The sequence below is a fragment of the Mustela nivalis genome, assembly GCF_964662115.1.
Source record: "Mustela nivalis genome assembly, chromosome: 5".
Classification (NCBI taxonomy): domain Eukaryota; kingdom Metazoa; phylum Chordata; class Mammalia; order Carnivora; family Mustelidae; genus Mustela; species Mustela nivalis.
The window spans coordinates 84,155,445-84,168,021 of NC_139024.1; the positions used below are offsets into that span (position 1 = coordinate 84,155,445).

General features: G+C 41.6%; 1 protein-coding gene across 6 annotated transcripts in view; it reads left to right on the plus strand.

The window, feature by feature from the left end:
• ZFAND3 (zinc finger AN1-type containing 3) overlaps positions 1 to 12,577 on the plus strand; it is a 335,420-nt gene that overhangs the window by 305,820 nt on the left and 17,023 nt on the right. For all 6 annotated transcript variants that reach the window (XR_014312227.1, XR_014312228.1, XM_082732291.1 and 3 more), the window contains one exon: positions 3,282 to 3,449. Coding sequence is in view for 4 of the 6 variants with exons in the window: in XM_082732291.1 (XP_082588417.1) it covers positions 3,282 to 3,449 (168 nt within the window). In the remaining 2 variants the exon portion in view is untranslated. The remainder of the gene's footprint in view (positions 1 to 3,281; positions 3,450 to 12,577) is intronic.

Genomic DNA, 12,577 nt, shown 5'->3' on the forward strand with positions numbered 1-12,577 from the left:
GTGAAGATTAAGTGGGCATATTCCAGAATGTAAAAGTCGTGGTTCTCTTAATGTCTAGGAACAGTTCCTTGATTCTAAAAAAAAAAACACATTCTGAACCACTTTTCATCTGTTTTGGTTTAGGATCATTGAGGACAGCTTCTCATAGTTCTGTCTTTCTATCCATGGATGCCTTTGGTCTTAGACTTGTCCAGATGCCTAGACATTGACTCTTAGAGAACTGACTAGGGCTCAGTGGTCTTTTAGGATGACCAAGGCAGTGCACCTAGAAGCTGTTAGCAGCAACATAAAACACCCTTAGGACCCACAATTTCTGGAATGTCCTATACCTCCTGACTACCAGAACAAATAACTCAGAGTCTTAATATAAAATGTGGGATGAGGAAAGGGAAATTTCAGCATGAGATTAGAGTAAGACATTAGAAATGGAAAACACAGGCCTCCTCTAACATTTGGGTTTCCCATCAAGTGGCTTGTTTGATAATGACCAGTGATGATTACAATTAATGACAAGAGATGTTTATGATTACATATATACGAATTCTGTTTCCCAATCTTAGGAATCCTACACTGAACAATATTTTCTGACATATCCCTCCAGTGCTTATTTGAAAATAGTTAGCTATGGATAGTATTGCCATGCTAAAAGGAACATGTTCTCCTTAGCAAAAGTTTGTTTAAAAATGGGGATGGATAGGGGCACCTGGGTGGCTCAGTGGGTTAAAGCCTCTGCCTTCAGCTCAGGTCATGATCCCATGGTCCTGGGATCGAGCCCCGCATTGGGCTCTCCGCGCAGCAGGGAGCCTGCTTCCTCCTCTCTCTCTCTGCCTGCCTCTCTGCCTACTTGTGATCTCTGTCTGTCAAATAAATAAAATCTTTAAAAAAAAAAAATGGGGATGGATAGCGCGTTTGACAGTTTGGGACAGAGTCATATGGAAAACAGCTTTGAATGTGACTCTGTATTTCCAGACACATGCTCTGTTCTATCAGATCGTGTTGTGAAGGAAAGGGTTAGGATCTGAGTGGTCCTCTTTTACATTAGAGGCATGTTGGCATCATGTCAAAAGCCGTCTGGATTTTAACAGTATTAATAATGCAGAGGTTTCAACAGCCTCCCCTTCTTAGTGTGGACTCCTCTCTCTCTTCACCCACCCCATGCCCCAGGGTTGGGAGATAATTTCTCTTATGGATGCTCCACATTTAGGACCTTGTCTCATAGCAGAGACTATTTTTTTTGTTATGGCTCTTACTCTAGAATTTTCTCTCTCTCTTTCTCTCTTTTTTTTTTTTTTAAGTGTGTCTAAATAGAGCTATTAATACAAATTATGCCATTGCTGGTTTGTGAAAAAAGACCTCCCCCAGAGAGCACTCTAGCTCATATGAAGTGAATTCCTTTGGGCTGGTTGCTTTGTAATGATTTACATTTAGATTGTTGCTTGTTGCTGTTGTAGGGGAAGGGGCCCTGTCTGTGGCTGCCTCAGTCATCACACCGATTGGGTTTGGACAGCTTCGCTCAGCAGAGCTGGGAAATAGGCTGAACTTGCTTTCAATTGTTTTCATCAAAGGCCTTGTTTAGTTGGTTTGTATTGGGGGAAAATGTCATGTAGGACTGGAAGAACTAAATGAGATGAAAAATGAAGTTTACAATTGGTAAGAATGGTGTGTGCCTTCCGTAAGTCAGTGCACAGTGTGCTGGACTGAGTGGGGGGCAGGGCTATTTGTATCTTCAGTGTCGGGGCAGTGAGTGTTCCCTAGTGACCTGCATCGTCTTCACACGGAGGGGCTGGGGAAGAGAGGTACAAAGCCTCCACTGAAATACATCCAACAGTGTGCTGCTTCTCACGAGGGCCACTTTAAGTAGAAAAATCAGAACTGCCTAGGAGAAGATTCATTCATCTGAGAAATATTTATTGAGTTGTAGGCAGATTATGAACAAAGCAGGTGAAACTTCCTGCCCTGCAGAATTTTATATCCTCCGTGAGGATAATGTTAAAAGGTGCAGTCCTGTGGAGGAAAAAAGGGAGGAGTTGGGAGGAGGGTACATGCTAGGGGAAGGGAACATGAATAGTCTAGATAGGGTGAGCAGAGAAAAGGATGTTGAAAATGTGACTTAAAAAGACTTAAAAGAGGGACGCCTGGGTGGCTCAGTTGGTTGGACGACTGCCTTCGGCTCAGGTCATGATCCCGGAGTCCTGGATCGAGTCCCACATGGGGCTCCCAGCTCCATGGGGAGTCTGCTTCGCTCTCTGACCACCTCCTCGCTCATGCTCTCTCTCACTATCTCTCAAATAAATAAATAAAATCTTAAAAAAAAAAAAAGACTTAAAAGAGGTTCCAAACCCCTTTGGAACCTTGGCAAGAGGTACATCTCAAGTATGCCACAGTGGCAGCAAGTCCAAGAATATGGAGTACTCTGTGCCCTTCTTCTTCTTTTTTTTACCCCCTCGACGGCAGGAGTAATTTACAGCCTGCCTATGTCAGGAACTTTATTGCATTTTAGTTACTTTATTAAGGTTCTACACAATACAAGTTGTCACACGTTACCCCTTTCTCCACACACCAGTTTGGCACCAGCCAGGGTGGTTGTGCAGAGCGCTGCTTCTGTAGCACTCCACAGTGGAGGCCTTGGGACGGACAGCTTGCTTGTGAATAATCAAGGATGCTCCTTTACTCTGAATAAAATTGAAATAATTTTCAACAGCAGAACCTGATTTCATAGGTTTTGTTTTGTTACATTTAAGAGTAGAAACATGAGTATTTTTGCTAGAAAAGATTTTGGATCACCCATCAAATACTGCATCGGGTACAGAATTGTGCTAATAAGCATGATGATGAAAAGAAATATTAGGCTTAATCCCTTTTCTAAACAATTATAGTCTACTTGAGGACAAGCAGGTCTCTAAGAAGCAGTAAATAACCAATGCAAGCAGTGAGCTGCCAGGGCCCGAAGAAGGGGCACAGACAAGAAGAGGATCCCAGATCCAGCTTGAATGGTCTCTTCAAAGCAACCCCTGTTTTTAAAAACAACAGCATAGTACTGATTTTTGTTGAGTCAGCCCACCTCCTCTCTAGCTCAGACCTCGCTTGTTATAAGTCTGCCCTACAGGTATGTGCTTGTCACAGTTTGTGCAGCATAAACCAGGCGAGGCAGGACTGGCTGTTGCTCACACAAGTCCAGTTCCTGAAAGAGGGCGTTAGAGTGGCTTGCAGTATATTATTAATTAGCTGTGCTCAGCAGGCCAGGCACTAACCCTGACCCCCAAATGTGTTGTTTTGGTCAGATTCACAGTCTGAGAATGAGGCTTCGCCAGTGAAACGGGCACGACTACTGGAGAATACCGAACGACCTGAGGAAACCAGCCGATCTAAACAGAAGAGTCGACGTCGGTGCTTCCAGTGCCAAACCAAACTGGAGCTGGTGCAGCAGGAATTGGGATCCTGCCGCTGCGGTAAGCATCGCCCCCAGTGGTGTGATGGGGATTTGTGTCCTTGACACCCCCTGCTCTAGCTGTGGAAATTCTTCTCAAGAAGCTGAAGTCCTTCATTCTTCTGAGTGCCTCCCTGCAAGCCATAGGGCTGGAGCTTATGAAAACAGGAGTGAGGGAGTCTTCCTTCTAAATGCCCTTTATTTCCTCTCACGCCCACCAAAAACAAAAACAAAAACAAAAACATTCCCGGTTCTCTTACACTTACTACTTTAGAGTTGCACTGTCACTGGTTACTGCTTTCAGCTTCTCCCTACCGTGTATTACTCTGGTTCCTGCTCATTGATGACTTACTTAGAAATTAACCAAACCACTGAAATTCTCAGATATGTGTCATAAAATTCAGATATTAAATTAATTTTGAATGAGTATCTTAGTATGTAGAATAAATGGAAACTCTTCTCCCCCGATACCCTTTTAAGTGAAAGTTTGATTGGAAAATTATTTCTTTGAACCATAATTCATTGTTGTTTAACCCCTTGAAATAGCTTTAAAGTAACACTCCTTCTGTGTAATCCAGTGAAATACTGGCTCTCCGAATTGCTGCCCAGGGATGTGTTTTAAAACTTTATGCCTGCCCACAGCAGAACAAAACTTAGTCCAATTCTTTCTCTTCCTTTGAACACATCATGTCCTATAGAAGCAAAATTGTGTAGCTGCATTATTTAGGCTGACTTAGTTCCTGTTTTTATTCCCTGATTTAACGCTTAGTATTATAAAATTGTTCTGTGGGACAGAGCTGTCATCAGGCAGATCTGGAAACGTGGCTCTCACACTGAGAATCTATGTTCTTTGTCCTTAGGAGTAAGATTTAGAAGCCTCCTTTTCCTCTGGGACAGTCATAGACACCATGCAGGTATTGATGCTGACAGGCAGGACTGGATGGTTCTCTCAGCAGCTGGAAAATCAGGAACTCAAAATCTCTCATCTCCCGAAGAGGCAGCCATTGCTTCTCCCATGCCTCAGTTATTTACCCTGTTGGAAATGAGAAGGAAAGGAAGATGTACCAGCTTCTCATGGAAGCAAAGTTGGAACCCCTGTTTCTGTCAAGACCAGCAATCTGTTTGTTGTAGCATGGGAAGTCCCCTGGACCAGTTTTTACTGTTTTAGCTTGGCATTTAGTTATCTTGTTAATTGCTTGTGTGGAAGTGTAAAGAAGAAAGGTAGGAAAAAAGGTGGGAGGAGAGGCTCTCAGCAGCTTTGGTTGTGTTCATGGATGTGGCATGGCCCAAGAGAGCCCAGAACCTTATTCTTCAACTACGTTCTAATCAACCCTGCCAGATCATCTTAAACACTCCGTGAGATAGGGAAGGAATACTGTGGTCAGCTGAGCAAACTCTGGGGCATGGTGGCTAACCAGCCTTGCCCATATTGAAGGGTTTGTTTCATCTTTAAAGTCTGCAAGTGCTTGCTTTGGTCTTTGCACAAACCATTGGAGGGGGCTGGTTTCAGTGTTCAGTCTGTTATTAGTGTTGTGAAGCCCACTGACCATTTTGCCGGTTGCTTTTATAACACATGCCCTTGGTTGTTCCCAAATTAGAATCATGGGATTTTCCTGTACCTTACATTCTTGTTTCTTTCTTGGAAGTAATGGAATCCTGGGTATTACACAGGATTTGCCCTCGTGGATCAAGCAGCTGATCCATTAAGTGTGTCGTTTGCCTCTGGCAGTGGCTGATGCCCTCCTGTCCTTGTCAGGCAGGGAGTGAGAACTCACAGTTCAGCACTGAGAGATGCAAGGGTGGTGTAACCGGGCATGCCAGTTTATACTTCAGCTTTGATGCAAACCACCGAAGTGCCCATGGTCTTAAGCACCCAGCAGAATAAAATCTAGAAATACATGTTAGATGATTTCACATGCTCCTAAGTGAAACCCAGTTGACTGTCGCTGGTAAGTTCAGATTATTCTACTGTGTTCTACACAGGAGGCTGGATTTCTAAAGTACCTGTTAGGTTTATCACAGACATGCATTCTTTTTAAATGATCTAACACATAATCCCTTGGTTTATGCCCAATTCTTAGGGTCTCCTCACAGAGAGATTTGATTTTAATGCTGGGAAAAAAAGCCCTGAGCTTTTTGCAGTCTCTCCAGATGTAGCCTTCCTAGAGAGAGCAGGGAGTTCAGTTTGGCCCACTGAGACTGTTACACTTATGTGCCCAGAAAAATGAGAGTCTGCTGCCACATTTTAAAAGATGAAGGACAGCAGTGGGAACTTACACCTCTGGGACAGATCTTTGACAAATAGCTCTTGTGTTCCTCCTGCCTGTCTGCTTGGCTCTCTCTAGGAAATGGGGAGTTGTGTCATTATTTCCTTGAGGATGCATGGAGTGTTGAAGAGACGTTGAACTGCCCTGAAAGATTTGGGACTGCAGTAGGGGGGGTATGGTAATTTACTATAGAAAGTATAGACTCGGGAAGGTAGTTTGAACTCAGAACACTTCTCCACTGCAGAAAATCTTTTTCTTAATATATATATTCACAATCTTTTTCCATTCCCCTTCCAGTCTGTACAGGTTATTAACTGCTGACAAGAAATTCACATCTCATAAATAATGCTTAAGAGCCATTGCTATATAAATTGAATGTGTTATGAATTGTGATGGGCCTTTTTGTAGCATTCGATGCCTAGAGCAGGAAGAACAGAGGATGTCATTTTCATTAATTTCTAATGAGGTGCCAATTAAAGACAGGGAAGACGCACCAAAGGGAAGAGTGGCCAAGCTCCCCTGAATCCTCCGCCTCAGGGCTGTCATCCAAACACTGCTAGCAAGCCTTTTCTAAAAATTCCATTAAATTACAGTCTCATCGAGAGCACACACAGACACATTCAGCTTGCCTTTGATCTTCAAAAGAGCAATTTGTAAGGCGAGTTTGAGCCTTCTCACATAGGGAACAGCTAGAGGTGATAGGAATTGTTAATTGCCAAGATACTCCATGGGCTTTCAATGAGGAGGTGAATTTTGAAGATGAATTTTCCTCTGCCTTGCTGTGACTAGATAACCTTTAAATCAACAATACCAAAGTAACACCCTTTTCCTGTGAAATCTTTCAGGGTGCCAATTAGAAAAGGCGTGTGGTGAGGCTGGGCTGATAGCCTGCATCCCAGAGTATCTTCAACAGTTTAACTTCTCAAGATAGAAAACAGTTGCATAAAAATGGATTTATTTGTTTCATTTTCTACTCAGTAGGCAAATTGATCAGCTCATTCTCATTACAGGAGTTTTATCTCTGAAAATGCCACCTAGAGGATGTTCCGAAATCTGGCCATCCTCATCAGATCTGGGCTGCATCACAGCCATGTGAAGGCTGTGTTCTCCAAGCCGATCTTGCATGAAACACGCAGCATGGCTTCATAATCGCTGTGCCTTGCTATCCAGAACCACAGAATTAATTTTTAAATACCAGTCTAAGAGCTTGCATAAGTTATCACCTGTTTTTAGTTGAGTGTAACTTAAACTCTAAGCTGATATGCTCCCTTTTGGGACAGGAGTGCTTTTACTAACAACCTAAGTAATCTGGCTTCCTTTTCGTGCTTTCAAAATAAATTTTATGTTCACTTTAGAAACTCAGGAGAGATGCTTTCGCTCTTCAGAGTAGTTTCTCTTCTCCAGGTGCCTCAGTGATCATTTTTTGCATTCTCATTCATTGTTGAACTGAATTCTTCAAGCATTTATTGAGATGGGACTATGCATGAAGCATTTTGCTAGGTTTTGTGGGGAATATAGGATCTAGAAATATGGAATGTAGGAACTCATAGTCTGGGTCAATGGTTTCAAATTGGAGTGGGCATCAGGACCATATGGAAGGTGTGGCAAAACACAGATTTCTGCCCTCCCGCCTTCCAGTAGGCCCGTGCATGTTTAACAACTTTCTTCATGATTATATTCAGATTATTTATCCCCAGACAGACTACTCTGAAGTCATGTGCCCTTCTCGGGGCTTCCCCTCATTGTAGATGTTAATTTTAATTCACTCACCCACGTCAGAGTGTTGTCCAGTTTCCCCATTCTGTAGTTATTGTTTTGACCGTGTAGCTAGTGAGCATTCTTTGGGAAAACGGTTTATGATCATGTCACAATCCTGCTCATCATCAAACATGTCTCCTAAATTTAGGATCCATTGATGATTCTTGCCAGAACCAGTCTTTACTCTGATGACTGCAGAATGATAATCTTTCTAACTCCAGCCGTCCTCCTACATTTCTCATTTGGCATTCAGTGTTCTTTTGTGAGGACCCTTCTCCCCCATTTATTTATCTATTATTATTATGGGCTCATGGGCTTTTTATATTTTTTTCAGTGGTTTGTAATTCATTACTGTACTTAATTATTATGGTAGTCAAATTGCTCCCAGAGCGTTTTCTTACTCCATGGCATAATAAGATATGTTATGGGGGTACCTGGGTGGCACAGTCAGTTAAACATCCGACTCTTGGTTTTGGCTTAGGTCATGATCTCTGAGGATCCTGAGATTGCGCCCCAAGTCGGGCTCTATGCTCAGTGTGGAGTCTGCTAAAGACTCTCTCTCCCTCTGCCCCTCCCTCCCCCTCTGTTACATTCTCTCTCTCTCTCTCTCAAAAAAATCAGTCTTAAAAAAAAAAAGATGTGTTCTGAATACATCTGGTACTTATCCTATGGCCAGGCCTGCAATCAGCCATTTTTCTAGTGATCTCTGAGGTGACTTTAATATGCATTCCAAGAGGGATTTGCTGGGCCTGTGAGGAAGGCAGATACATGGCATGAAACAGCTGGCATTCAGGGCGGCCTACCATAAGAGTTTTAACTGAGGTATAAGCCATGTGTTATAGGACTACGGGGAGCAAGAAATTAATTTCAACTATAGAAGACTCTGGGTAGGCTGCAGTAATTGGGGCTTTAAAGGAAGAGTGGGATTTAGATGTGTGGAAAGAAGGGACTACCTGTGCAAAGATGGTTTTCTGAAGGTGACCCCTGTGCAGCTGGATTAGGGTTGACTACTAACAAGGGACGGTAGGAATTCAGACTCCAGGCTGTAGGGTTTGGATGTTGGTTTGCACTGAGGCGCTGTCATTGGTTTTGAATATGGTCAACAGGATCTAATAGGACTTTTTTTTTTTTTTCTTTCTTAATTAAGCACAGAGGAAAGCCCAGGAGGCTAACGAATCTTTTTCAGAGGAATGGTCTAGGACAAATGTGAACTAAGTAAGTGAAAAGGAAATGGGCCTGTTTCACAGCCATCCCTGCCACTACAGAGGACTGCACAGCAAGTGAATAGTGATACCCTAAGGTTCCAGAGTGGGCCAAGGAGCTGTGGTAACTGTGAGGTGTGTTGGTGACAAGAAATTACCAGGCTGGTCCATTTCACCAGCACCAGAGATCACCTGAGATTAATCCATGTGTCTGTGCCTTTGCTTAAACTCTCATCCACATGTGGCTTGAGCCTGTCAGGAAGATTTGGCAGTCTACACTTTGTCTCTACAAGAAAATTTGGCTGTCTGTGTTCTTTTAAAGGCTTTATTCCATTACAGAGTTCTAGCCTGGATCCATCAGGAAACCTTGCTATCCTGGGAAACACCTGAGATCTTTTATCATGCCGAGATTGGTTTGGTTGGTTCATTATTATCATTACTGCTAATAATGAACCCTTGTCCCATAGAGTGAAATAATTTTCTGTCTGGATAGCAAATTTCCAGGTATCCGTCTGTAGTCTAATCTTAGCATCAATAACAGCACAATAATTTTATCAAATTTGGATAAGTTACCCTGCTAAAATACTTCTTTATGGGGAAAAAAAGGATCATCATGAAAGGGGATGAGTTATTGATGTCTTTTGTTTTAGCTCCAAGAATAAATAGTTTTAGTTCTTTGTCCAGTAAAGTGTGCATGGTGTTTTTTTTTAAACAGATTTTTTGGGATAGAATTTGTATACCATATTTACCTGTTTTACAGTTCAGTGAGTTTTGGTAAATTTAAATTGTACAGCTCTCACTAAAATCAGAGTTTAGAATGTTTTAAATCACCTCTAAATCTTCCCTTGTGTCCCTTTCTAGTCGGTCCCTACAGTCCCCTTCCCAGCCTCAAGGCAACCACTGACTGATCTGTTTTGGTATAATTTTGCCTTTTCTAGAATTTTAATACTATGGATTCATACAGTGTACACACACACACACACACACACACACACACACACATAGTCTTGTCTGTGTAAGTAGCATGTTTCTGAGATTGATCCACAATGTTACATATTAGTAGTTCATTCCTCTTTAATGTTGAGTAGTATTTCATTGTATGGGTAATATCACATTAGTTTATCCATTTGCCAGTGAACATACATTTAGATTGTTGCCAGTTGGGGGATATTTTGAATAAAGCTGCTGTAAATTATTTATACACAGGTTTTTGTGTAGAGATATGTTGTAATTCCTCTTAGGTAGATATAGAAGTGAAACTGCCAGGTTGAATGACCAGTGTACATTTTGCATTTTAAGAAAATTCTGTTAGCAGTATATTAGGGTTCTAGTTTCCCCATAATTTGTTAGTATTTAATATTGTCATTTATTTAACTTTACCTCTCCTGGTGGTGTATTAATTTCCCATCAGGCATTTCCCAGATGACTGATGTTAAGTGTCTTTTTCATAAGATTTTTTGGTCATTCATATCTTACTTCATCAAGAGTCCATACTTAAATATTCATTGTTTGTTAAATTTATTCCCAGTATTTTAATTTTTTGAAGCTGTTGTGAACAGAAGTTTTTATATTTACTTGCAGATTGTTCTTTTCTGTCCCTTCAAAACACAGTTTTTTCATATGATTGTTTTTATTCTGCAACTTTGCTGACTCACTTATTAGCGCTAGATTCCTTAGGATTATCTACATCCATGATCATGTCATTGCATATAAAGACAGGCTTTCAGGCTTTATGCCTATCATTTCTTTTTCTTGAATCATTGCACTGGCTACGACCTCTACCACAACGTTGAATAGAAGTGTTGAGAATGAATCTCCTTGCCTCTTCCCTGATCTTTGGTAAAATTTCATCTTTTACAACTAAGTATGATTTAGCTGTATATTTTTAAAGTTTTATTTATTTATTTTTGGTAATCTCTACACCCAGTGTGGGGCTCAGACTCAGAGAATTGCATATTCTTCCACATAAGCCATCCAGGCATCCCATCTGCTCTAGTTTTTTTGTTTTTGTTTTTAAGAGCTGTTCCCCACCTCTGCTCCTTAACCTTGACAAATCTTAATGGTTGTAGCTATTGAGTGCATTCTAGGAAAACAGTAAATGTTCAAATACATTCCCTCAAAACAGATGATATAGCCCAGGGTGAGCTACCATGTGGCCTAAAAAAAATCAGCAAAACTGTGTTTTAAAAAAAGTTTTACCATGTCTTGAATTCATTTCTGTCTATAGTTGAAGCATATTCCCTTTGCGCATCGTTCTCTGTAACATGTCTATCCATTTTTAATGGGGAAAGCCTGCGACCTGAGATTATTTTTCTTTTCATTAAGCCGGTGTCGTAACAGACACCCAAGATGCTATAGGTTACTCTGACCTAAGGTAGTAAAAGCAAACCACTCTTGAGAGATGCTTAGAAATGCTTTGCTTGAATTAAATGCTTTTACCAACAAGGCACAGTCACAAAAATTTGTGTGTAAATATATACTGGTAGCACATACCACCAGTATTAGAAGCCTTAGCAGTAATTTCATCCAACCCCACTTTTTTTCAATAAATGAGGAAATGGAGATCGGAAAGGTTGCCACTGGCCTCACATTATACCTGTGATAATGCAGACATTATACCTGTTTGCAAAATCCTGGTAATTCAGGATTGCAGCCTTTGAAATTCGAAAGCTCGGGGACTGAAGAGATTGCCCAATATGAGGGCTCACAGCAGTGTCCCTCCCATCAGGAGTTCTTGGGCCTTCCTAACTACAGCTCTTCATCATGCATCCTGGATGTCTGCTTGTCCCCACTGAATCTCACTTGTGTCTTCTGAAGTACCGAGATTTCTTGGTCTTTCCTTCGAGTTAATACACCTGACTGTTTTTGCTTTCTCTTAGTTTGGCCTCCAAAACCTTGCTCAGGACTCAGGACTCCTTGCAGCAGAATGTCGCCAAATTAGACTGTTGGTGTAGTAGAGATAAATAAAGTAGCACTTACTTATTTTTGAAGATTTTACTTATTTGAGAAAGAGAGCATGCACATGAGCAGGGTGGGAGGAGCCAAGGGAGAAGAAGAAGCAGACTCCCAGCTGAGCAGGGAGCCTGATACAGGGTTCAAGCCCAGGACCCTGGAATCATGAGCTGAGCTGAAGGCAGATGCTTAACTGATTGAGCCACCCAGGTGCCCCTAAAGTAGTATTTAGTCAAAATAAGAGGATTTAAAATTTTTTTCCTTCAGATCCATGACAAATTGTTCACAACGTTTTGCCAAAGAAATGCCCTTTCCAAGGCCTTTAATGTACATAGTTAAACTCACTTGTGTTCAGTACACTGTATGCAGATACATACTCGTAGACACTTCCAGTCTTCTGAGTAGATTCTTACTAAGGTTCCCTCATGAGCAGGGCTTCTGGATAAATGTGGGCCTCAGACCGGCATTGCCCAATCCCTGGATAGAAGGGGGAGCTTCTTTAGAAAGTAGAAGTGCAGTTGCTCAGGTAACTATAATATACCTCAGTGTTTGATATACTATCTTTATACCTAATAGCTCATTTTCCCCCCATAGGAAATGGAAAGGTAATTTAAGAACAAATATAATTACTGTACATATCAAGTAAGGTGATCCACATCATAGAGTCTTTATATCAGATCTAGTTAGCTCCATACTCTTTTTCTTTCTTTCATATGCCTTCCTCCCATGATCTCCTTTCTCCTGCTAGATTCTAAAATCCTCAAGGGTCGGGCCTATGTGTTATTCTGTAGTTTCCCACTGCCCTTAATAGAGTGTGTGGCCTATGGTGGTGCCCAGACAGTGCTAAGGAATAATACACAAGAAAAATTGGGAGTCACAGAAATGTGGTGCTCTGGTGAGCCTACTGGTTATCTTTAGGGGAAAGCCCTTTTGTAGTAGTATTTGAAGGCAGGCCCAAGTGGGTAAATGGG